We start from the raw sequence: 26850 nt of genomic DNA on the forward strand, positions 1-26850 counted from the left end.
GCTGAGCACATTGTAAGCCGCCCTGAGTCTTCGGAGAAGGGCGGCATATAAATCAAATTAAAAAAAAAAAAAAAAACTATTTAGTAAGACAGTATTAATATTCTTCTTCTCATCTTTCCTATTACTATCTCCTTTTCTACTTGTATGACTATTGTTGCTTGTATTTTAAAGATTTATATTGTTTTATTTAGTTTCCTAGTACGATTTATGTTGATTCTATCACTAAGTGTTGTATCTTATAATTTATGATGAATGTAATTTTATGATGACTATGATCATGTTTTATCACTTATAGCTTTTATGTACAATGAGAGCTTATGCACTGAAGACAAATTCCTTGTGTGTCCAATCATACTTGGCCTATAAAGAATTTGATTCGATTCGATTCGATTCCAATCCAATCCAATCCAATCCAATCCAGTCCAATCCAATCTCCTATGTATAAATGCACTTTAATTTTAACTTTGTTTATATTTTATAAACCAGGGAGAACCATCCTGATCTCAAAGACAATCTGAAAGAGTTAAAAAAATATCTGATTGAAAGCAGTGATAATACAGAACCTTTGAAATTGTGGGAACTAAAAGGTATTGCTCATTATACTGGTTTTCACCTTTGTGAAATACTATGTGCCAGTAATAAATCCTTATAACCTTGTCTGAATGCTATTTGTTAAATTTCTTTTGTCAGCGAGAAAATTGCAGGAGGTATACAACTAAAATATCATTACTGTATAAAACATAAATATTAAGGTTTTTTCAAAAAGTAAAGAAGGATTGGCCTTTCTCTTTAGCTAGACTTTTTTTGGTGCAAAGGGGACTGAAAAAAAGAAAAGATTTAAATTTCGTGTGCCTGAAATCCCTACAGCAATTTTTTTGTTTACTGTTACTGTTAACAGAGCATGAGAATAGACCACAAAATGTTATTTTTGTAATATAAAAAACTAATGCTACTTTAAAAGCTATTTTGTCATATTCGCAACATGACGAGGGAAGTTAACTATGAATTTTGCAGAAAGTTAGGCTTTTTCATAATTACATGACAGTTATATGATACCTTTCTCCTTTTTAAATTATTAGTCATTATTTCTCATAACTTTTATTATATATACATTGGTTTGCAAAATGGAAACATGGAAGCAGTCTTTATTGAAAAAGCTAAGATTTACTAGTCTTAGTTCATCTGAACTTAATCTTAAAGTAAACTTCATGTAATTTAGGACAGAGAGTGAACCAATATTTCCAATTTGAGCTTTTATTTTCTTTCTGAGTTCTACTTCGGACTGTAATAAAGTATGATTTGAGTGTTTATGTGAGACCCTGCATTGTCATTTTTTTAAAAAAATGGTTTAGCGCAAACCCAGAACATAACTTGATACTGTATTTGACACAGAAAACCTTAATAATCTTTATGATTCAGAAATCATAATCTGTTTACCTGTGGATTAGGATGCACAAAACATGCTAAGACCTCATATGCTTTCTTTGGGGTTTGTTTAGTTTATAATCGGGTTTAACACATTTTATGAAGCTAGCCAATTCAGTGAATTTTGCCTGATTTTACGACCTTTTTTAAAGGTCATATTCATTAAGCAAATCGTATTAAATGGATCTGGTTTCTCCTATTGGCTTTGCTTATTGGAAGTGCCTTGGGAAGATCACGTAGGGTGATAATGTGATGCTAGGACATTGTAACCATTGTAAAAACATGTCAGTTGCCAAATTTTGACCATGTGGTGGCAGGACATTGCAATGGTTGTAAATGCAAGGACCAGTCACCAGTTACTTTTTAAAGTGCTGTTGTAATTTTGCGCCTTAGTCTTTAGAATAACAGAATAATAGTTGGAAAGGACCTTAGAGGTCATCTAGTCCAACCCCCTGCTCAAGCAGGAGACCCTATACCATTCTGGACAAAAATGGCTGTCTAATCTCTTCTTAAAAACCTCCAGTGGAATCCCCACAACTTCTGAAGGCACGTTCTGAAGGCAAATGCTCATAAGTCAAAGACTACCTGTATTGTTTACAAAATTTCAAATGTAATATGAGGTTCTTTGGCAACACTTTATTCTCTTTCAGATATTAGTTTGCAAGCAGCCTCTCAAATTCTCTCTGCCCCTGTTTACAATGCATTAAAAGTAATGAAAGACATCGCACAGAACTTCCCGGTAAAGGCCAGGTACAATTTATTTCTGTGATAGTCATATGAATGATTGGATTTTGTGCTTGTTTATCATCGTGATTTACCGTATTTTTCGGAGTATAAGACGCACTGGACTATAAGACGCACCTACCTTTTTTGGTGAAGAAAAGAAGAAAAATAAATCTGCCTCTGCCTCTCAGCAATTTTGCCTCTTTGCATCAAACAGCAAACAGCCTGCTTTACTTTCATTTTCGTTTTCAGCATAGCTTGATTAGCACAAGAAAAAAAAAAATCTGCTCCAGCAATTTACCTCCTTGCAGCAAGCAGCAAAGGCCCGGGCAAAACAGCTGAGAGCAAAACAGCTGAGAGTCGGGAGGCCGATCCAATCAACTTGTGCTAATTAGGCTGTGCTGAAGCTAAAACAAACTGTTTCTGCTTGCTGCAAGGAGGTAACTGCTGGGAGGCAGAGGCCAAAGATGGGTGCCAGTGGGCGGGCGGGGCTACATTCGGTGTATAAGATGCACCTAAATTTTCACCCCCTTTTAGGGGGGAAAAAGGTGCGTCTTATACTCCAAAAAATACAATATTTGTAATTTGCCTGTGGATAATGTGTTTTGTTATACCCTTTTTAAAAGCTTGAATGAAAATTGATAAAATTAAACTGTATATCAAATGAAGTTGCAAAATTTTAACCAACTGCCATTTATGCACAAGAATATATGTGGGGTTATTCTGAATAATCTAAAATGGTCTAATATGGTAGCAAATTGCCATTAAATTTAAGTAGGAACTTTATATTTCTACTCTCATAAGGGCAGTGTATAGAGGAGGAAAGGCGCACATGAGCCCTTGGTGGATCAAGTTTTAGCCATGTAGTTCTATAATAATAGTTTAGTGTTAACATCCACACTGAGCTGTGATGTACTTTATTGATGAATAAATATTTAAACACAGAACAATTACTGCACTTAGTAATTTTTTCACATTTTTTCCCTCCAGATCCTTGACTAGAGTGCTAGTAAACCAGCAAATGAGAAAAGAAATAGAAGAAAATCAAAAGGTTTGTACTTGTTCTTTTTAAAATATGAAATGAAAGAATTTACTGTCTACTACTTGGAGATGAGAGTCAGTTTGGTGCAATGGTTTAGGCATCAGGATAGAAACTGGGAGATGGTAGTCCTAGAACATAGCCTACAATCAGCTAGGTAATTGTTCTGACCCGGCTCCCAAACATGACAAACCCTCTGTAGTTAAATCAATGATTCCTTTATTAGGAGTGCCAGCAGCTTTCTCACAGCAGGCGGACAAGTCTGTCTGTCAGGGAGATGTCTGCCACACCTATTCGTCTCCACCCTCTGCCTTTTATCCCCAGAGCTAGGGTGGGGCTTCGCTAGCAGCAGGGTGGGGCTCTTCCATACCAAGGATCGTCCGATAGATTTCCACTGCTCTCCTCTCCTCTGCCTTCTGCGCATCCACATGTCAGGCACTGGACCCAGCTATTCCTCCTCTTCCTCAACAGCCACCTCCTCGGGCTGTTGACTCTCCATCTGAGGGCTGATGGATGGCCCAGACTCTGCCTCCGTCTCTATCTCTGATAGCTCTATACCCACTTCCCCCTCGGAGCTCTCAGGTTGCCTTGATGCTGGCCCTGACGCCACACCACCGCCTCCTCTGATTCAGCTGCTGGAGGGGCTGGCGGCTGACAGGCCACAACAGTAACCTTGGGCCAATCACTTTCTCACAGTCTTAGAAAGGAGGCAATGGCAAACTACTTCTGAAAAATCTTGCCAAAAAATAAAAATAAAAATGCAGGGACGTGTCCAGATAGTCTCTGAAAATTGGAGATGATTGAACAGAAGAAAACAAAAATCCTTGGAGATATTTTGCTACTATGCAAGTTTAAAAAATGAAAGAATTTCAACATGTTTATTTTTTAGAAAATGATTAAGCTTGGTATTTAATTACTGATCATCTCTCATCTTGGCTTTCTCCTTAGATTAATGTATATCTTTATTTGCCAAGGTGAAGAACAATTGCAGTTCCCTCTAAAAAAAGAGTGCTAAAAATCATATTATGAATGTTCCAGTAATGCCTTCAGGGGTTGAGCTTTAGCTCTGGACTGAACAGCTTTAATTGTCCTCTGAAGTTGAACATAAATGAGTTCAGCACTTACAATTTTGTTCCCACCAAGGGATTTATGCATTGGTCTTTTTTGAAGATGTGAAAAGTGTTGGCTCCTAATAAATGGTTCTTTTAAGTTTTCTGTTGTTTTAGTACTATATGTTTCAATGGCATTGACCACTACCTCTCATGAAAGTAGTCTCTTTATGAATGGATTTCAAGAGTATTCTGATATTTGTGATAGCTATTTCCTTTTCATCTATGATCTCAATATTTTGGATAGTCTTCTTCAACTTAGGATTCTCCAAATCTCCTAACATACCATTATTGGAAGCCAGAACAAGCATTGTGTGGAGATGATGGAATTTATAATTCAATATATCTGAAGGGCACTTGACTTAGAAAAGCTTGCTTAGGAAATAAAATATATGGTCACCATTTTGGTTTTTCCCTGTCATTCATTCAAGAAGACCTTTCGCTTCCTATCCTGGAAGCCTCATCAGTTGTATTGGATTCTATGGGAGATGGAAGGATCTCTCATAGCATCAAGGATGTTATTGACAGCTATTGTCCTTCCATCTGCCATAGCATCCAATACAACTGATGAAGCTTCCAGGATAGGGAAGCAAAACGTCTTCTTTTTCTCAAAAAAAAAAAAAAAAATCAGTCCAGTTGCCTTTTCAAAAATAAATATCACTTTTGAAACAACTGTGACCTGGATGACTGAGAATCTTCATAGACACTCTAGTTTAGTCCTTATTTCCAACTAGCGCAACTATCAACAGACAATCAAGATTGTAGTGGAGCTTGGCGGGAGAATAATATAACTTGATAACAGAAAAAAAAGCTGATAGTTAATATGGAATTACTTAATCTGGATGGAATATATTGTGAAAGCCCAGCTATCATTTTCTAAATATTTATTGCAATTATATCTTTCACTTGCATGAAATCATTTGCATGAAGCTTTATAAAGAATTGAAATTGTCATAATTACTTATTTGTTACTATAACAAATACAGTTCTTTAGACTGAAGCATTTTTTTAAAAAAAAAATCAGAACTGAGAATATTTCATAATACTCCATTAGACAAATTTGATTTAATATCAAATCAGAAAGTAAAACAATATCATTTTGTCCAGGCTGATCTTCCCGTTGAGGAAGATGGAATGACCTCCTTCAGATTGAATTATGGTGGGATAAAATGGGGGCAGAGTCAGCCTTTCTAAACTGCTATCCCCCAGACATGGACTGTCTCTGAAAGTTTGGAATTGTAGCCAAATACATCCAGAAGGGTCTAGGACAACTTGATACAAACTCATGGCCAACTCATCATGGCCAACACACCACGGCCAACTCACTGCGTGACAACTTGCCCAGCAAATTCGCTGAAGGACAATTTCCTGCAGAACAAGAGTTAATTAATATTGAAGAAATAGTGGAATATAATAATTAAAGAAAGGATGCCAAAAGAAGGACAAAATAAAATGTGAATGACAAACATAATATTTTTTAATTATTTTAAATAATTATTGAATTGTTCCGCAGTGAGTTGTCCTGTGGCACGTTGGCCATAGTGAACTGGCCTGTGGCAAATTGGCCATGGTGAATTGGCCACGGCGAGTTGGCCACAGCAAATTGTCCCATTCCACATCCAGAAGGCTTTGGGTTGGAGAAGACTGGGACAGATGAAACCAGGAATTGCAGCAAGAATGTTTAAAATCTTGGATTTAAGAAAGAGGAAGAACTTGTCCTAATTTGTTCAGACAATTAGGATACATTTCATGACAAATGCTGAACGTGAATTTGTGGTCCATAATTTGTCAAACCAGCTTTAAGCATATCTGATGGAAACTGTGAATATGTAATTATCATTCTATCTTCTAAAATCTCATTAAGGAATATTTAGTATCAGATTTATTTTCCAGAAATCAAGAAGATCTCCTTATCTGGAAAAATAAGCAGGATATTAAAATTGATTCATTTCAAACGAATATAGCATTACTTCCATTTGAAGTACTGTATGTTGATATCCCAAACATTTGTTTACTTGTTTGTTTGTTTTAAAAAATAGCTAGTTAACTCATGGCAAACCTTTCTTTTCCAGCGTCTGCATGAATCTCTTGAACTTAAGCCTGGTGAAGCACATTTATTTTTAAATGGCCTTCCAATAGACTTGAATCTTCGTGATCCCTTTAGGTAAAGTAGGTTGCAGCTTGGTTACCATCCAGAATGCTCAGTCATCTGTATTTAACTACTCTTTACTCCAAGACAAATGTTGATATCTTGTTCTGTAATGAGTAGTTCAGAACGGGAACCAAAACATCGTTGGTGAATACTATTAACTAATTTACTACATCACCTCCTTGAGTGTCTAAATCAGTAATTGTTCAAATCGGTACTGTAAAGTGTAAGATGACAGTCCTAAAAACCAAAGAAATGTCATTCCATTATGTGAAACTTCTTACCATATCCAGTGGAGCTGCACATTAGTAAAACCCATTTCCTTCTGGTGACCTCTAGATCAGTGGTGGGTTTCCAAATTTTTTACTACTGGTTCTGTGGGTGTGGCTTGATGAGCGTGGCTTGGTGGGCGTGACAGGAGAAGGATACTGTAAAATCAATATTCCCACCCCTCTCCAGGGGAAGGTTACTGCAAAATCCTCATTTCTTCTCAATCAGCTGGGACTTGGGAGGCAGAGAATAGATGGGGGCGGGGCCAGTCAGAATTTTTACTACCGGTTCTCCAAACTACTCAAAATTTTCGCTACCGGTTCTCCAGAACTGGTCAGAACCTGCTGAAACCCACCTCTGCTCTAGATATGTTTAGGCCTTTGGATGTGCAGCTCCCCAAATTTAGCCTTGCTGAATATGAATTACAGTCCCAACATACCTGGAGGATACAATATTGGGAAAGCTATACTAGTTTAGGGTCCTTTTTGTCCCTTTTAAGTTGCAATACTTTAGTTTTGGTCCTCAGTTAATGACCATTCATTTAGTGGCCATTCAGAGTGCTGAACGAGTGGTACTTACAACCAGTCCTCAAAGATCTGGCTGCTGCGGCATCCTCGTGGTCACATGATTGCCCTTTGCGATCTTCCCTGCCAGGTTCCCACAAGTAAAAGTCAATGGGGAAAACCTGAAGGGAAAGTCACAGCTTTTTCCCCTGAGCAACTTCTATGAATACAAGATTCCTGTAGTGGTCATCCACCAACAGTACCCCACATCCACATTATGTAGCACATGCACAGTGCCACAGCACCCCACACCTATCCAGCCATGCTCATGGAGCACTGCAGCATCCCATCCACTATCCGCCCATAGTAATATACCACCTTTGCACCAACCCTAAGTGAAGGAACACTTTTTCCCATATATACCTAGAAGAGCCACGGTGGCGCAGTGGTTAGAATGCAGTATTGCAGGCTAATTCTGCTGACTGACTGACTAATTCTGCCAGCAGTTTAGCAGTTCAAGTCTCACCGACTCAAAGTTGACTCAGCGTTCCATCCTTCCGAGGTCGGTGAAATGAAGACCCAGATTGTTGGGGGAAATGTGCTGACTCTGTAAACCACTTAGAGAGGGCTGTAAAGCACTGTGAAGCGGTATATAAGTCTAAGGGCTATTGCTATTGCTACCCTAAGATTTTCTGAGTTAGGGGGGATTGCTACCCAGGAGTGGGCCTATCCAATGGTGGTCTTCCTGACTTTGGAATCCCCTTCCCAGGGAAGTACACTTGCACAGTCTTTTCAGTATCAAGGAAAAAATATTTTCTTTTTCAAAGCCTTTGAATAATAATACTGCTGCGCCCTTAAATTTCTATGGCTACTTTAATCTCTGTAATTGTTACGTTACCGTGTTTCCCTGAAAATAAGACCCTGTCTTATATTTTTTTGAACCCTGAAATAAGCGCTTGGCCTTATTGCCATTCACTTAAAAGCCCGATTGGGCTTATTATCAGGGGATGTCTTATTTTGGGGGAAACAGGGTATTCCTTAAAGTGCTTTGTTGAGGCCCGACCCAGCTATTGATCAGATACCAGTGGGGGGGGGGGTGGAGCTGAAGGAAGGCAGCCACCAGCAGATGGAAGATTTTTCTGTCTTTAGATATTATTCTGTACAGTGTTATATATAAAATATATTTGTCTAAAGCATTTTAGAAACTCTGAAGATAGAAGGAAAAGCAATGCACATTCTTCACTCCCTTGGAATTAAAGGAGATCTTCCAAGTAAATTCATGAGATTAGCTTCCCAATCTCAGGATGCCTCTTACGCGTTAGACATCCGTCACTCAGCAATTGTAGTAAGTAATATTGAATCTTTCAAGTGCCGCTAGATTCTTGGTTTTGAGTTATAATGAATAAATGCCACGATGCCTTTGGCAACAACCTTATTTAATTTTTAAAATTTGGATTTGTTACAGAGCAATACTAAGAAGCAAAATGTACTTTTCTGCCATTTCCACAGTCCTGGAGGCTTGTGCTGCTTAACAGAAATTGAGGAGAAAATAGCCTTTATTTAGATATTTTAAAAAACAATTCTTTTCTTCCCGGTTAACTTTAGTAGGTAATACCAATGTTAGCAGGTAGTGTATCAATTGGCATAGGGAGAGGCTCTTTTTTGGGATCATGTAGAAAAGAAAAACATTTCTGGAAACAAGGCTGATTCTTCCTAGGCCTCAGAGTACCCTACTGGGGCTACCCTTTCTGGAAGAACCATTAAGAATTGATTTATGTCACCTGAGTGGCATCTTTTTATTCTTTAAATGTTACCTTTTTGCTGAGAGGTTTTAAGGAAACACAGTCTAACATTTCACAAAGCCGTTATTTCTTTAAATATTTTTACTGAATAGACTAACATAATTTTGGCTGGAGTTATACAACATGCTAAACTGTAAACTACAGTTTATAAACAAACCCCCATGTCTTGAAACACCAAGCCAAAACAAATTAATTGCAGCCGAAATGATCCAGCTCTTATTCCATTTTGTTGGCATCTCTAAAACTGTGATCAAAAAGATGCTTTCAGCTTGTTTTCCCCTACATAGCCCCTTAAATATTCTCCCAATTCTATAGGATTAGTTTCTTCACTGGTTTCCAGGTGCATTGGTCAACAGTGAAGCCCATAATAAGTTAAAACTACAACATGCTGAGTACTACTTTATTAAATGGACTTATGAGAACATTGTGTTTGGCAAGGTTTAGTTTGATAGTAGCTTCACTAAATGCCCCATTTCTGTTGTATTTTTTTAGTGGGTCAATAACCTAGAAACTGATGCTATGTATAACAAGTGGCCTTCAAGTTTTCAGGAACTTCTCAAACCAGCATATGCAGGAATGATGCGACAGATTAGACGGAATTTATATAATATGGTAAGTGTGAAATATGGGTGTGTGTGTGTGTGAGAGAGAGAGTGCATTCGTACTTTCTTTTAAATATTTTTAGTAGGGATATATTAGAATTATATCTTTAGTATACAAAAGACACAGAAAGCCCTTCCTTGGCACATTTTGTTCAGCAATTCACTTATCTAAGTAGTTATGAATGCACCACTGAACTGATTGCAAAGTACCGTATTTTTCGGAGTATAAGACGCACCGGAGTATAAGATCCACCTATCTTTTTTGGTGAGGAAAAGAAGAAAAAGAAATCTGCCTCTGCCTCTGAGCAATTTTGCCTCGTTGCAGCAAACACCTTGCTTTACTTTCATTTTCGTTTTCAGCATAGCTTGATTAGCACAAGGAAAAAAAAATCTGCTCCAGCAATTTACCTCTTTGCAGCAAGCAGCAGAGCCTGCAAATCAGCTGAGAATCAGAAGGCCGATCCAATCAACTTGTGCTAATTAGGCTGTGCTGAAGCTGAAAGGAGTTGTTTTTTCTTGCTGTTTGCTTGCAAGGAAGTAACTGCTGTGAGGCAGAGGCCAAAGGGTGGGAGCCAGTGGGTGGGTGGGGGGCTACATTTGGTGTATAAGATGCACCTAAATTTTCACCCCCTTTTAGGGGGGAAAAAGATGCATCATATACTCCGAAAAATACGGTATACCCAGCAGTATATCTATGATAATACTTGCAAAAGCACGGCCATACTTTGACCGCCTTTTCCTATTGCACTTAGCAATGGTTTTTCACCATGATTTATAGAATAAATCACAATTTGCGAGGTACAGTCTTACATCTGACTGGAATATGTATTCTAACTATCTGGTCCTATTGAGTGCATGAATCAGGACAGTCTGTACCAACAGAAGTTTCCAGTTTATTCTTGAATGCTTCTTTGGGGCTTTCAATGTATAGTAGTAGTGGAAATAGAAGGTACAGAGAGAGTATAAACCATGAAGTATAAAATTTTCTTCTCTTGTAGGTCCTTTTTATTGATCCTCTCCAGGAAGAAGCAGCTGGTTTCCTTAAACTAATTGAGTTAATCTACACTCAGAAAGTACCTTTAAGGTAAATTAACACTGAAATTCTGTCTGGGATTAAAATAGTAAAGGAATTTCTCTTCACTTTCTTCATTTTCAGAATTGTGGCAAAAAAAAACCCTATAGAATTAGTACACTGTTATTTTGTATATTCCCTATATGAGTACTGATTAATACAAAGGGGAAGAGAGTTTGGGCAACATGTATCTATTGATGTTCAATCCTCCATGATTCATTAGTTGCAATTTCTCAAAACAAGTCAACAAAATAGAAATGAAAGATTTTAATACATTGATTTGTTGGTTTGTATTTATTTTGGGTAAATACTATATTTCCATAGATTTCAGGTAATTCCGTTGAAAAGTAAGAGTAAGAGCCTGTAGTACAGTGGACTAAAGCTCTGTTATTAACATCTGCTGCTTGCAATTACTGCAAGTTCAAATCTCACCAGGCTCAAGGTTGACTCAGCCTTCCATCCTTTCAAAGATAGGTAAAATGAGGACCCAGATTGTGGGGGCAATAAGCTGACTTTGTATAAATATACAAAAGTATGAAGGCTATTGCTTAACGCATTGTAAGCCGCCCTCAGTCTCCAGAGAAGGGCGGCATATAAATTAAAGCAAAAAAACAAAACAAAACAAATAGTATGTCTGTCTAAATCTAACTGCATTTAAATGGATACAAGAAAAGCATATTCTTTATGAACTTTAATATCATAGCTTCATTCTAATTTATAACACTGTTCCATGATCAGTCTCCATTCATCCTTAGGTTGCTCTAGTTCTACTTGCAGAACAGTTTTCTCCAAACTTGCAAGCTTCCTGGTATGGTGAGACTTAGTTCTGAAGGATTCCCACATCACGCTGTGCAGGAATTTGAAAGTTCAACATATCTATAGAATTAGTAAAAAAAAGAGGCTATTCTAAAATATTCTAGAACAGGGATGTCAAACTTGCAGCCCGCGGGCCAGATGCGTCATGTGCTGGCCCCGCCCCTGCCTAGTTTAGTGAAGGGGAAAAAGTCTCGATATATCATGTGACGACATGAGTTTGATACCCCTGGTCTAGAATATTTGTTCTACCATTGGAATATGAATATAAATGTACGTGTATGTATTTAAATATGAATATATATTTATGTGTGTGTATATATACATAGTTTTGACCTACTTATATTTCCAGTTGGGTAGAACCAAATCAAATTAAAAATATGAGGAACTGGATAGGAGTAAAGAATATTGGGAACCTGCAAATATTTTCAGCAAAGTTGGTCAGGTTGTTAATCTTAGTTTGATAAAATAGCTCCTCCATGTCAAAGTTACAGTTAGAGAGATCATTTCTATAGGCATTCATTACGCAAAAACTGAGAAGTATTGAGGAATTTAAGGATGAATTTACAAAGTCATAAAGCTGAATTATGATAAAAGCAATCCCAAATAGTTTTTCTCTCCTGTAATTTTGGAAATTCAAATCATGGTATGGCTCTCATCAGTGATTTGAACAAACTTTCGTTTGCTGTGGTATCATTGACTTTACATGTCTATGGAGATTCTCAGTCATCCAGGTCATGGTTGTCCCAAAGGTGCTTTTTCAAGAGGCAACTGGACTTTCTGGTTTTTACAGATTAACAGAGTTGGAAGGGACCTTGTTGGTCATCTAGTCTAACCCCCCACCCAAGCAGGAGACCCTACGTCATTTCTGATGAATGGCAGTCCAATCTTTTCTTGAAAGCCTCGAGTGATAAAGCTCTCACATTTTGAAGGCAGGCTGTTCCATAGGTTGATTGTTCTCACTGTCAGAAAATTTCTCCATTGAATCTCTCCTTGTTCAGTTTCCATCCATTATTCCTTCTTTGAAGATGTTTTGCTTCTTATCCAAGAAGCTTCTTCAGAGCTGAAGAAGCTTCTTGGATGAGAAGTGAAACATCTTCAAAGAAAAACCAGAAGGTCCAGTTGCTTCTTGAAAAAGCACCTTTGGGACATTGACATTTACACTTTATCGAAGGTAATTCTATTAGATTGGCATAAAATGTTAACTTTGTGTTCATTTTAATAAGATTTTTGAATCTTCTTAGAATATTATGACTTATCTTTCTTATTGAAGACCAGAGTGACATTTTAACCTGTTTTAGTATAGTTGCATTTAATCTGCTTTCAACATAGTTAATGTGGTTTTGCCATTCTTACAGTATTTCTCTTTTTCCCGACCAGACTTGGCTTTGTTTTCATCTTAAATACCGATGAAGTGGTCGATGGAAATGAGGACGCAGGAGTTGCCCTGTGGAGAGCTTTTAACTTTATTGCAGATGAAGTGGATATCCCTCATGCTTTTGTCTCCTTACTTTATGTTAGTGTTTGTAAGAAGATTAAAATATTGCTTTATTTAAGGTTAGCCTTACTTTCTTTGAGATGCAAAATAGCCGTAGGATAGCATTGCTAAAAACTTGTGTGACTCTGGAGTTGGCAAATAATCATGCACAGGCAGGAAATGTCACATATTTAAGGCATATAAAGAATACCTTAAAGGTAAAAAGCAAGCAAACTGAAACCCACTGGCATGAAATTATGACATATTTTTCTGTATTCCATGTTAGAGCAAAAGGTGAAACTTAATGAATCCTGGCAGAAGTGAATGGAGTATCAATACTAGGCATTTTTAGTTAAGTCCCTTAAAACTGCTAACATTTAAATATATTTTGTATAAATCTGAGTTGTAGTTCCTTTTATAACAGGGGTGTCAAACTCAAGAACTGTGGGCCAGATCCAGCCCGCAGGGTGTTTAAATCTGGCCTGCAGGCCTGGCCTGGAAATATCAAAGGACTGGCCTTCAGTGCCTCTGCCAGACAAAATGGGCCATGCGGGGCATTCGTACGGCCTGTTTTTGGTCAGCAGAGGCTGCTGGAGGCCAGGGAGGTGGAAAATGAGGCATGGGGGGACGTGCATGCCCCCCTGCGCTCTGTTTTGGCCAGCAAAGTGCTCCAGGAGGCAATCTAGACAAAAAACAGGGCATGGGGTGCTGCATGCGACCCTCCATGCCCCGTTTTGGCCAGCAGGGTGCTGCAGGAGCTGTCTCCCCCCCCACAACCCCTCCCTCCAACCCGTGGAGAACTACAATGCTGATCCGGCTCTCGAAGAAATCCAGTTTGACACCCCTGTTTTATAAGGTCCGGGCATGTGGCTCACCTAAATATTCAGGGTGAAATGAAGGAAGAAAGTAAGTAGGATAGGCTGGATTTGATCTTTTTAAGATAATATAAAATTTAAGAAGGGCTGTGAAATTATAGGAAGAAGATGCTTTATAGACCTTCCACTGAGTAATTGCACAGTTCTGAAGGAATTTCCAAAAAGGCGATTTAAGTCAGTAAAATGAGAATCTCCAGGAGTTTGTTTAAGACTTGAGATTGTCCACTAACGTTCGCTTGCAATAGATTCAGGGCCAACAAAACAAAATACTATGTGTAATACATTATTATATTTGCTATCGTGTGATGTACAGTAGTAATATTCACTATTTGAGATGGCTTAAAAATGGACATTGTTGGCTGTTCAGGCTATCAATCTTTTAACAGTAATTTCAAGTAGCTGAGTGTTGACAGGATTGGAATCAAAATGAGAACCAACATTTGACACTCATTGGTGAACACTTGAGAGGCACAAGATTAAAAAAACCCACTACCTTAAAATAGGAGATAACTCCTTCAAAGCAGAACAACCTAATGAGATGTCATCTGGATGTGGAAAAATAGTATGGAGGGGAGAGAGTTAACCAGTGTAACTGTTTTCTCTGGAAGAGACTGACTAGGTACCATCCTAAATAAGATTCTTTTTCTAAGGAGGAATAAAGATGTCACAGTAACATTTATTAGATATTCCTTTGGTTAGTAATTGCTGGCTATGATTCCTTAAAATATGAGTTCAAGAGTTATAGGCTACTGCATTCCCAATCCAGAAACACCAATTTGTTTATGATTTGCCTTCTATTCTGCCGATGAGCTTCTTAGAAGTCTCTGGCACATCATCAAGATTAAATCTGTCTACCTCAAAGGGATCTTTATCGTCAAGTAATTCATTTAAATCTTCATAAATTGTAAAAGGACTGTTTTGGGGGACATGGAGTGGAGAACAGAACAGTAAGCAAATGTATTTTAGAGAAACAGATGTTATTTAATTGAATAATATGGTCCTAGAACAGGATGGGAATTGAAGATATTTGAAATTTAAAACAAAATTTCCTATTCATTTCAGATAAAATGGAAGCAATGGACTAAAATATTAAATATGAGCTCCCAAATTTTAGACATCTTGAAACCGGCAAGAGTCCATTCTTTTCTAAGAAGACGATATATAAATATATAAAATTGTATGCCAGCAATAGAAATGACTTCATTTCTACTTTAATCTGCAGTGCTTAATTTAGAACTTTTAGATTGTACACCCACATTTTAACTTTTTGACTTGCACAGATTTTCTCACATGCTGTGAAAGTTTTAATATGGCTACATATTTAGAAATTTACTAATTTTTTTTTGGCTCTGATTGAATATAAATGGTTTGTTGCCTGGGTTGCTTGATTCATTTGACTCATTTCATGGCTGGTATGGAAAATAAATACTAGTTTAATATGTGCATTATACTTTTCCTTTTCCTTAGAGCAGCGTTTCTCAACCTTGGCTGCTGGATGACGTATGGACTTCAATTCCCAGAATTCCCCAGCCAGCATAGCTGGCTGGGGAATTCTGGGAGTTGAAGTCCACACATCGTCCAGCGGCCAAGGCTGAGAAACACTGCCTTAGAGAGTACAGAAATGAAGAGTGAAAATGTATTGAAGTATAGTTGGTTGAAGACATTACAAGTAGTCCTCGACTGACAACAGTTCATTTAGTGACTGTTCAAAGTTACAAAGGCACTGAAATAAGTGACTTATGTCTGTTTTTCACACTTATGACCGTTGCAGCATCCCCATGGTCACATGATCAAAATTCAGGTGCCTGGCAAGTGGTTCATCTTGGAATGTCCAAGGGTCATGTGATCAGCTTTTGCAACCTTCTAACAAGCAAAATCAATGGGAAATCCAGATTCACTTAATAACCACATTACTAACTTAACAAATGCAATGTTTCACTTAACAACTGTGGCAAGAAAAATCGTAAAATGGGGCAAACTCACTTAACAAATATTTCACTTAGCAACATAAATTTTGGGCTCAATTATGGTCGTAAGTCGAGGACTACCTGTACTTTTGAAAACTGTTTATAGAATGAATAATAAAAATGGAATGTAATCTAATTATTACTAAATATTCTATAGTATTGTAACAGTATAATGGATTGTATCATTTATCTTTCTTTTGCTCCCTTCAACTAGATGTATCGTCAAGTACAAGAAGGAGAAATCCTTTCGGTGGACAACGTGAAGCGTACTCTTTATAGACAGTTTCCTCAAGCTGATATGGAGGAGATCCTGGGTCTTGACTCTGATTATGATGACAAGAGAAAGGTAGAAATAGTTAAAAGTTGCAGAATGAAATACAAAGAAACTAAAAGATTTATAATCTGGTGTCTTCATAAGTCAACTAATTCTGTGTGTCTGGCACTGAAATTGTTTTGTGGGAGTAATAAATGAGGAAGTTTGTTATTTCTTTGTCTCCAGATTCTTACCCCATAGCATCCATTTAGCAAGAGATAATTTAGCTGGGAATGGTCACCATCATAAATAACTTCAATTAATTTTAATAGCATCCTGATATCAGAGATCAGAAAATTACGTGATTCTAATACTTCTTGGACTAAGCCATGTCGATCTAAACAAAAGTTTGAATTCTAGTTTGGCTCTTCTTATTGTCATACATTTTTTTGGAAATAGATTCTCTTCTGGCAGTCCAGAGCTTGAAATGCATTTGAATATTAATAGCTCAGGTTGGTTTGAGCTCAGAGCTTGGTAATTTGGTTCTAAAAGTTTCGTCACCATTTGAGGAAACATCGTCAGTGTGTTTTGAGTTGTGCTCATCTGTCAGAACACAGGTCTTTAAATACCTTTTTATGAGATGCAAATTAGTCTGAATGTTGTTTGTTCAGATATTTCTGAGTCAATATCTGATTTCCAACCGTATGATTGGCTGGCTGTTGTTGCTGGGCTATAATTAAGTACTGTCTTTTTGATGCAGATTAGGATTAGAGTTGTTTATCTGCGCTTCTGAACGACGGTCTGGTTTTGGCTTGTTTGATAGTTTGAGTGACTGGCTTTCTCTCACCACCCCCAAAATTGCTTTCTAGAAGGTTTATTTTATTTTTTTATATTTTTATTTTATATTGGATTTCTATACCGCCCTTCTCCCTGAGGACTCAGGGCGGTGTACAGCCAGATTAAAAAACATGCAGAACAAATATTAAAAACAATTAAAAGATATATAAATTTGGCCCAATTAAAACTCATTTACCAATTAAAAACGTTTAAAACATTTAAAAACAGTTAAAAATTTCATCTTAAGCCAGCCCGGCTTGTTTAAATAAATGGGTTTTAAGGGCGCGACGGAAGGCACTGAGGTTTTGGATTCTCCTTATCTCTGGGGGGAGCTGATTCCAGAGGGTAGGTGCCCCCACAGAGAAGGCTCTCCCCCTGGGGGTCACCAGCCTACATTGTCTGGCTGATGGCACCCCGAGGAGGCCCTCTCTGTGGGAGCGCACGGGTCGATGGGAGGTCGTTGGTAGCAGCAGGCGGTCTCGAAGATAGCTAGGCCCTATGCCATGGAGCGCTTTAAAGGTGATAACCAACACCTTGAAGCGCACCCGGAAGACAACTGGGAGCCAGTGCAGCTCGCGCAGGAGCGGTGTTACATGGGAGCGCCATGCTGCTCCTGTCACTACCCGCGCTGCTGCGTTCTGGACCAGCTGGAGCCTCCGGGTGCTCCTCAAGGGGAGCCCCATGTAGAGAGCGTTGCAATAGTCAAGGCGAGAGGTGACGAGGGCGTGAGTGACTGTGCACAGGGAATCCCGATCAAGAAAGGGCCACAACTGGCGAATCAGGCGAACCTGACAAAAGGTCCCCCTGGTTACAGCCGTCAGATGTTCCTCCAAGGACAGCTGCATATCCAGGAGGACTCCCAGATTGCGAGCCCTCTCTGTGGGGGCCAATGACTCGCCCCCAATAGTCAGTGATGGAGTCAACTGACTATATCGGGATGCTGGGAGCCACAGCCACTCAGTCTTGGAAGGGTTGAGCCTGAGCCTGTTCCTCCCCATCCAGATCCGTACAGCCTCCAGGCACTGGGACATCACTTCAAGGGCATCGTTGGGGTGGCCTGGGGTGGAGATGTACAGCTGGGTGTCATCAGCGTACTGGTGGTATCTCACCCCAAAGCCACGGATGATCTCACCCAGCGGCTTCACATAAATGTTGAACAGGAGAGGCGAGAGGACCGATCCCTGCGGCACTCCACAAATGAGAGGCCTCGAGGTCGACCTCTGCCCCCCTGCCAACACAAACTGCGACCGGTCGGAGAGAAAGGAGGAGAACCACCGCAACACGGTGCCTCCCACCCCCAACTCTTCCAGCCGGTGCAGCATGATACCATGGTCGATGGTATCAAAAGCCGCTGAGAGGTCTAACAGGACCAGAACAGAGGAACAACCCCTGTCCCGAGCCCTCCAGAGATCATCAACCAACGCGACCAATGCCGTTTCTGTGCTGTGCCCAGACCTGAAACCCGACTGGAACGGATCTAGATAAGATGTTTCCTCCAGGAATTGCGGAAACTGTCGTGCGACCACACTCTCAACAACCTTCGCCATAAAGCGAAGGTTGGAGACAGGACGATAGTTGGCCAATATTGCCAGATCCAGGGACGGCTTCTTGAGGAGAGGCCTCACCACCGCCTCTTTCAAGGCGGTGGGGAAGTAACCCTCACTCAACGAAGCGTTGATAACACCCTTGTAAGGCAGTCTTCCTTCATCTGGCACCATTCTTAAACACATCTTAAATTACATTGGCTTTTGTAGTCTAATGTATCTGGAGGCTTCAGATTGGGGAATATTGTTGAAAGGGAAAAATAAACAATTTTATTCTTCCACTATGCAGTTTATGGACGCTTTTGAGTTTATTATTTTCTTTATATTCATCCCGTTTTCACACAGTCAGCTACCTTCTGTATAACTGTGACATTCCCAATTTGTTTAGGCAGGAGCAATGTTTTATAAGAAGACTGGCCTGGGCCCATTGCCTCAAGCTCTCTTTAATGGCGTGCCTTTTAACAGAAAAGAGATGAATATTGCAGAGCTAGAGACTTCTCTGCTGAAGATCATAGATGCCACAGAAGCCTTTCAGCGGGCAGTGTCCACGGTACGTATTTTTTTTTCCTTTAGAAGACAGGAGTGTTCAATGAAATATGGGCTAATACAGTGTTTCTCAACCTTGGCAACTTTAAGACTTGTGGACTTCAACTCCCCGAATGGCTGGGGAATTCTGGGACCTGAAGTCCACACATCTTCAGATGTCTAAGGTTGAGAAACACTGAGCTAATATATTGCTTCAGTTATATTTATATGATACATATTTCATAAAGACTTGGTTTGGGGTTAATATTGCAAACATCTAATTATTTTAATTTATTCTCATGATTTTGAAGCTTAATCTATGCTGATTATTGATCTAGTGGTTAAGGCACCAGACTAGAAAGCAGGAGATCGTGAGTTCAAGTCACGCCATAACCATGCAAGCCAGCTGGGTGACCTTGGGCCAGTCACTCTCTCTTAGCTCAAATTACCTCACAGGGTTGTTGTTATGGGGAAAATGGGAGGAGGGAGGCTTGTTAGATGTGTTTGCCGCCTTGAGTTATTTATAAAAAATAATAAAGGTGGGCTATAAATAGCCAAATAAATAAATAACACCTTAGAATGTAATTATGAACTTGTTATGTTTTTAAATGATTGGAGCCATTGCATCCTTTAGAAATAGATGTTTAAAATGTTCTATTTAAGGTGATGAAAGAGGAGAAAATATTCAGTTTTCTGTTTCATATTTAAGTCATGAAACCCATTTCTCTTGATTCACTAAGCTGTAGCTTGCTCCCTCATATTTTGTTCAATACCTTATAGCTGACTCAGATCACATATTACATTAAGCTATAAACTATGGTTTATCATTCAGCATAGTTTGTAAGTACTCAGTATTACAGTACTCAGTATTATCTCTTTCTGTTTTTGGAAAGTTAAAAAAAAGTGTCTTGAAAATCCCAGTTTTCCAGGCTTTCTTTAAAATGTTTGTGCTGGAAGAGAGAAGGTAACGCTTAGTTATGGTACCAGAGGGCTTGGTAATATCAAACTAAACTAAGATATGCATTCATCCAGCAGAGATTACACATCCTGATCTCAAATTAAAGAGAAGCTATATTTAAAATTGTTAATGCTGTGCAAATTTATTTATTTATTTATTACATGTATTTATATGCCGCCATTCTCCCGAAGGACTCAGGGCGGCGAACACAAGTTAAGAAACAAGTACAATAAAATCATAATTTAATCCAAATAATTAATTAATAGTAAATAATAAAACCCGGAATCAGAGTTAGCCTACTTGTTTGAAAAGCCAAGTCTTCAAGTCCCGACGGAAGGAGCGGAGATCAGGAGCCGTAGGTAATTCATTCCAGAGGGTGGGAGCACCCACAGAGAACGCCCTACCCCTGGGCATAGCAAGGTGAGATTGGCTCGCCGTCGGAACCCTGAGGAGAGCGGCCCTATGTGAGCGAACAGGACGGTGAGAGGCAGGCAGGAGAAGGTCATGCATATCCAGGACCTAAGTCATGCAGAGCCTTATAGGTGATGACTAGCACCTTGAAGCGGACCCGGAGAACCACTGGTAACCAGTGCAGCTCACACAGGAGGTGTGTTATATGGGAGTAACGAGGGGCTCCCGTAACAATTAAATTAAACTGTTATTCTGATTACAGGGCTTGCTAAATGATCATAAAGATGCAGTTGATTTCATCATGGAGCAACAGAATGTAGTTTCGCATATAAATGATAGAATTCTTGGTGATGAAAAAAGATACTTGAATTTTGAATCCCCATCAGGTAAACTAAATGCTCTGTTTCCTCTCTCTTGTTTGTTTGTGGAGAATTCATTTTGATATCATGCTTGATGTTATGCCGCATCTTGAATTTTTTTTGCAGTTCCTATAGATGTGAATGACCACTCAGCGTTTTTCTTTTTGGACTCTCAAGATAAAACATTTGTTATTTCTGAAAACATGAATTACGTTACAAAGCAAGGTAAACTTCATTATATTTAATCTTATTACTGATTCTATATACATACTGATTATAACATCATAATCCGGGATGATTGATGCTTACGTGAAACCACCTGGTAAGTTCATGCATCAGCAAAGAATTGGATATCATCAAGTTGCTGATGAGAACCAGTTACACATCTCATCACCAGATTGAACTGGAAATGCCATTGAAGTCAGTGGTGGGTTCCAACTGGTGTTACCACCGGTTCTCTTCGTGCATGCGCTTTGCACGCGATCGCTGCGCACATGCTCGCTTTGCTAGCACACGCGCCAAATGTGCACTCCATGCAAGCGCATTAGGTTTATGCCCAGCTGAGGTGTGGCAATCCACTCTGCCACGCCTATCAGCTGGGCTAAAAAAGGGGAAATAAAGGTAGGAATAATGTGGGGGCGGGCGAGAGAGCCCAGCTTCCAGTCAAAGAGAACCGGTTTGGTGACATCACATCATCACCACTACCGGCTCGCCCGAACCAGGCCAAACCGGGAGCAACCCACCACTTCTAGTTGATAGGCAGTCTTGGCAACAGTGGAAGGTGCTGATCTTTGGACATGGCCATACCAGCGGATTTGGCCTTCTCTCATCTTCTCTATAATTGGCGCCACACCAAAATGCTGTCGAATGGTGTCATTAGTGATGTGGTCAAGAAGAGACATGCCCGATATTCAACGGAGCATTCACATTTCTATGGCATAGATATGGCTTTCGGTCCCTCTTGTTGCTGCCCAGCATTCAGTGCCATACAGTGCAACAGGGCAGATGGTTGTCTTGTAAATCTTAGATTTAAGACAAGTTGGAATTCGTCTGTCACATAACACACCAGTGTTATTAATGCATCCAGGCTGCATTTACCCTTGCTCGCACCTCACCATTGATGTCGCCATTGCCCTGGAGATGGGATCCCAGATACCGAAAAATATCCACCTTCTTTAGGTTTTCTCCATTGATTTGAAGCATTCCAGGGGTGGTAACAGTCTCTAAGTACTCATACAGCTGGTCCAGAATGCCAGAATTTAAATAGTTATAGGTACACTTTGATTTGCCTATGTAACACCTCGACTTTGAGGGTGCACTACTGACCAATTAAGTTTCTGACTTTGGATTGTCCTAAAAGCCCTCCTAAAAGGCTCAGGTTCTTGAAATCTATAAGAGAACCTGAATTTCTAAGTCCCATCTTATAAAGAATATCACCTACAGGGCTTTTCAAGGAGAGAGAATCAAGGAGAGTTAAAGGTCAATAAATACATTTGATGAAAAAGCACTGTGTCTATTTATCTGGATGGCATTTCTAAGGAATCCTCAGCTTTCATAAAAATATGTTTGTGTTAAACCTTGTGTCAGCATTAGAAGCCATATTAAAACCAGAAGCTTCCACTCTGCCAACTTCTTGCACTTGGGAAAGTAGGAAGGGGGATTCAGGAGAGTGATTGTAGTTAGACATAATAGCTGTCAGGATTCGGTGTCGTCTCAAATAAATTGCATTTCAAACAAATAGTCCTTGATCAAAATCTTTCATTTATTAGGCACAACAATCGAAACTCCGACTCAGTTGCAGCCAACACTGACTTCCTGGTCCAAACCCTCCCGTTCCTTTCCCCACTGCTCTGCTTCTCATTGGCCATCTTCCAAGTCACTCTGCTGTTATCTACTACTTCAGCTCAAAGGAATTTCCCCCTCCCAACCCATCTCCTAGGGGATAGTATCTCCAGGGAAAATAAGTAGGTGAAAAGTCAAGTGTCCTCTTGCAAGATGCCCCCACCTTCTCCTTCCTATGTCAGCACTGGAGTGAATGCAGCTTGGAGTGCTGACAATAGCATTCTTCCCATCGGTCAAGGTCATGGTGTTTCTGCATCTGGAGGAGGAGTGATTGCAGTGATGGCTCAAGTTGGGACAGATGATGATTGGGCCATGTGACAGACTGATGGGTGCAGGGGCTGGATTTGGGGTTTTGATTTACTGAAGGAAAACCCGGAACTCTCAGATTCAGGTTTTCCCAGATGTGCCAGTTTACCAATTCTAGTAAATAGAATTTTGAGAAATGCTTGCCTCTTGAGTTTTTAATTGTAGTTGAGGCTTTCTGGAAAGCTGACACCTTGCATATATTACAACTTTAAAAGAACATTTTATAATGATTACTTTGTCAGTTGCTAATGGAATACAATCAAAGTATTTTTTTGTTTTGCTTTTATTTTTGGAGATTGTGTGTTGGTAGGGATACTCAATATGCCCGTGTAACTATGAAGCTACAAAAGAATATGGGGATAAACTCCTCAGCTACAGATTTTTAAAAGAAACAGTTGCCTATCTTTGCAATTTAGCAAAACCCGGATTCTGTGCTTGGGATCCAAATACTATACAAAGCACCTTCAGGGATTCATTTTTCAATATTGTAAGATTATTGTAGATCAGATAGAAGTCTGCCAACAATTCTTGATCAGCCTTCTGCCTATCATTAAAGTAACCTGCACTTTATTCTGCTGATACATTTTCTATTTTGATCGCCTATGTTGAACAGTAGAAATTCTTTCCTTTTTTTTCAGATGATGCTTTAGTCTATCCTGTAACAATGTGGATTGTGGCTGATTATGAAAAGTCAGAAGGAAGGCAATTGTTTTCTACTGCACTGAAACATGTGGTCAGTTCTTTACAGTTTCTTTTGCCTACATCGTTTAAATTTTTTTCTTAGGCCAGTTTTGGAGAAGGAATACAAATGGGAGATACGAGCCTTGGTAGTACAGTGGTCTAAAGCACCCTGTTATTAAGCTGGTTATTAAGACCAGCTGCCTGCAATTACTGCAGGTTCGAATCTCGCCAAGGCTCAAGGTTGACTCAGCCTTCCATCCTTTCTAAGGTAGGTAAATTGAGGACCCAGTTGTGGGGGCAATAAGCTGACTTTGTATAAATATACAAAAGGATGAAGGCTATTGCTGAGCACATTATAAGCCGCTCTGAGTCTCCGGAGAAGGGCAGCATATAAATCAAATTTAAAAAACAATAAATACATGCCAGAAAATTGCAGATAAAGCTCTGTTCTCTCCTCAAAATAAAATTTTACAGAACAAAAGAAACTTGTAAAAATGTAATTACTGAATCAAATCATTAATGTGTGACAGTAATTATGCATTTGTAATACCCAAAGAGAGAATTTTTGCTCATAGAAGCTTTTGTTTAAGAAGCTAAAGAGAATTCTGTGTAATTGAAACAAAAAGGACAGGGGATTGGTTTTGGGAATTCTGCATTATCATTACACATTAGAGCAAAAATTTCCTTTGTGATAGTGAAAGATATAAAATGTAGAAATAATAAGATTCCTACCCTGAGCATCTTAGTGTTGACTTTCAAAATATGAGCTGGAATTTCTGCTGTTATTGTGTTTTTATTGCTGCAGGGAGCTATCTAGAACTCTGGAGGATAAGCAGGAGATAAACTCTTTGAAATAAGCACCTACTTACTGTATCTGGTTCTTACAAAGTAAACATTGCTTTTTAAACTTGGCAGGCTAGACTGTTTTCTTTCCTCGGCTTTTCTGAATCTCAAGAAAACAAATACTGTTCCCAGGCTCTGGTTATAAAATTTTTGGCATAGTTTGTAACCTGCCTTTATTTTACAGAAAAGCAGCAGTCATATTCGGCTTGGGATTGTGAATAATCCTACTTCAAAAATAACAGAAGACAGCACTATTATCGCAAGAGCAATCACAGCAGCATTTTTAACCCAGAAAAACGTTCATTTGAAAAACTTTCTTGGTCGGATTCTTAAGGAGGAGGCAGCAATGGCCCTTGCTGCAGGAACTCAGATTAAAAAGTATTTTTTCCCGGTTAGTAGTTGCCTAATTATGTACTTAGCTGAGTTTTGGCAGAGCATATATAACAGTTCCTGTTAATATCACTGGATGTTGAAATTTTGATTTTAATATCACTCATTTTTGAAAGGTATAACAGCCTATTTCTATAATAAGTTTGTATACTATTGCAGTCATGTTGCAACTGAAGGATATTCTTGTATATACAGGTAGGTGGTATCAATCTATTTTATGTTTGGTGGTAGTTTATCGAATAATCACCCAATAAAGTTCTCTATATATTGCATCTATATATATTGTATTAAGATGTTGGACTAAGAATGTGGGATATCTAGGTTCAGGTCCACCCTTAGCCATACATATTCATGTGGTCAATCTAGGCCAGTCAGTGCCTCTCAGTCCAACCCACCTGAGAGGAAGAGGTTGTTCCTGGGAGAAAGAGGTGAAATTAAAAAAAATTCCTTACCGGTTCTGTGGGTGTGGCTTGGTGGGCGTGTGGCCAGGTGGGCATGGCTTGGTGATATTATGACTGGGTGGGCGTGGCTTGGTGGTCATGTGGCCGGGTGGGCGTGGCTGCACAACTGACTCACACACAATTTAAAAGCAGCTGGACTTCACACAAAATGACCCCTGCAACAAGCAGGAACCTCACAGTTGATTGTCTCACAGCTGATCGGTATTAAAAAAAAATGCTAAAAAAAAGTTTTAAAAAAAGTTGCCACGATTGCCATAACAGCTGATTGTTACACAGCTGATTTTGGAACTTTTTAAAAACTTTTTTTAGCATTTTTTTACTACCATTTTGGGTAGTAAAAAATGCTTTAAAAAGTTTAAAAATGTTCCCATGATTGCCTGGCACAGCTGATTGTTGCACAGCTGATCGTTGGGGCTTGTTTTTACTTTTTAAAGCTTTTTTTTACTACCGGTTCAGGCGAACCAGCCCGAACCAGTAGCATTTCACCCCTGGAGAAAGGCAGAATATAAATCTGATAAATAAATAGAGTATCATTTCAAGATACAGGGCTTTCTTCTGCATTGCTCCCAAATTATACAAATATACTCTCTAGGATTTATGTTTGGCCCTCACTGCTGGCATTTACAAAAAGTGTAACACTTCATCTGTTTTCCAAACTTTTAATAGTTAAATGTTTCTGGAATGTTTTAAAATTTTCTTAGCTGTGCTGAATATTTGGCAGAGTAGAAATACAGGGAATAACTTAAATAGAATAACTTGGGAACAGGTGGTTACAGTAGAATAGAAACAGAAACCAATAATTTTTCTGTTTTTCTGAATATCTAAAAAAGGTACTCTTCAAAACAACTAAATTAAGGTGCTTGATTGTTGAAATTTATGTATGCACTTTTATTTTAAGGAAGGAATTACTACATAACAGATTCTAAAAGACTCTTAACTACTTTGAAGCAGAGCATCAATTGCAAAACTGGATTATGTATTTAAATTCTCAGTAGAATTTTTTTAAAACATGGCTTGTGTAGTTTTCTAATTAGGACTGCACTTCTATACTTTGTGTTCCAGGCCATGGATACGGATGCTCTTGAGAAGAAATACAATACAATGGGGGTTGATCTGATTCAGACTCATCAGTTATTTTGTCAGGAAGTTCTTAAATTGCTTCCCGGAGAAATGGCTGTTATCAGTAACGGCAGGGTAAGTAATGAATGGGGAGATGGCATTTTATTATTGGGTTGTTTTGTTTTATTTTATTTACATGTATTTGAATGTTTTGCGCCAGTTTCATTTCTCAGTCACTTTCTGGACATAAGTCAGCATGCTTACAAAGCAAAGTATCATATTCTTCTTTTAAAATTGAATTGTGTCAACTTCTATTCTGTAGATATTAGGGCCTTTGAAAGAAGATGAATTAAATACCAAGGACTTCGATTTGTTAGAGACGATAACTCTGAATACAGCAGCTGCAAAGATTAAAAGTCTTGTCAAGGAAATGGGAGTTGACCATAAACGGTAACTTTTATTTTGGAAGGTTTTATAGCGAAGTGCATTTTGTAGATGTTTTGCCATTTATAAGAGACACTGGATTTATCTGGGTGTGGTCTGGGTGTGAAAGAC

The 26850-nt window shown here is 39.0% G+C and overlaps 1 protein-coding gene across 3 annotated transcripts in view; it reads left to right on the forward strand.

The window, feature by feature from the left end:
* The window catches only part of UGGT2 (UDP-glucose glycoprotein glucosyltransferase 2), a 68874-nt gene that overhangs the window by 17506 nt on the left and 24518 nt on the right, over window positions 1-26850 (forward strand). For all 3 annotated transcript variants that reach the window (XR_015734562.1, XM_087895446.1, XM_087895447.1), the window contains 16 exons: window positions 487-587; window positions 2076-2175; window positions 3139-3199; window positions 6369-6460; window positions 8413-8563; window positions 9513-9632; window positions 10621-10706; window positions 12888-13023; window positions 16041-16172; window positions 18849-19010; window positions 20617-20740; window positions 20840-20938; window positions 23500-23594; window positions 24570-24776; window positions 26299-26430; window positions 26618-26745. Coding sequence is in view for 2 of the 3 variants with exons in the window: in XM_087895446.1 (XP_087751572.1) it covers window positions 487-587; window positions 2076-2175; window positions 3139-3199; window positions 6369-6460; window positions 8413-8563; window positions 9513-9632; window positions 10621-10706; window positions 12888-13023; window positions 16041-16172; window positions 18849-19010; window positions 20617-20740; window positions 20840-20938; window positions 23500-23594; window positions 24570-24776; window positions 26299-26430; window positions 26618-26745 (1926 nt within the window). In the remaining variant the exon portion in view is untranslated. The remainder of the gene's footprint in view (window positions 1-486; window positions 588-2075; window positions 2176-3138; window positions 3200-6368; window positions 6461-8412; window positions 8564-9512; window positions 9633-10620; window positions 10707-12887; window positions 13024-16040; window positions 16173-18848; window positions 19011-20616; window positions 20741-20839; window positions 20939-23499; window positions 23595-24569; window positions 24777-26298; window positions 26431-26617; window positions 26746-26850) is intronic.

The sequence above is a fragment of the Pantherophis guttatus genome, chromosome 5 (genome assembly GCF_059756535.1).
Source record: "Pantherophis guttatus breed Tessera chromosome 5, ASM5975653v1, whole genome shotgun sequence".
Lineage (NCBI taxonomy): Eukaryota > Metazoa > Chordata > Lepidosauria > Squamata > Colubridae > Pantherophis > Pantherophis guttatus.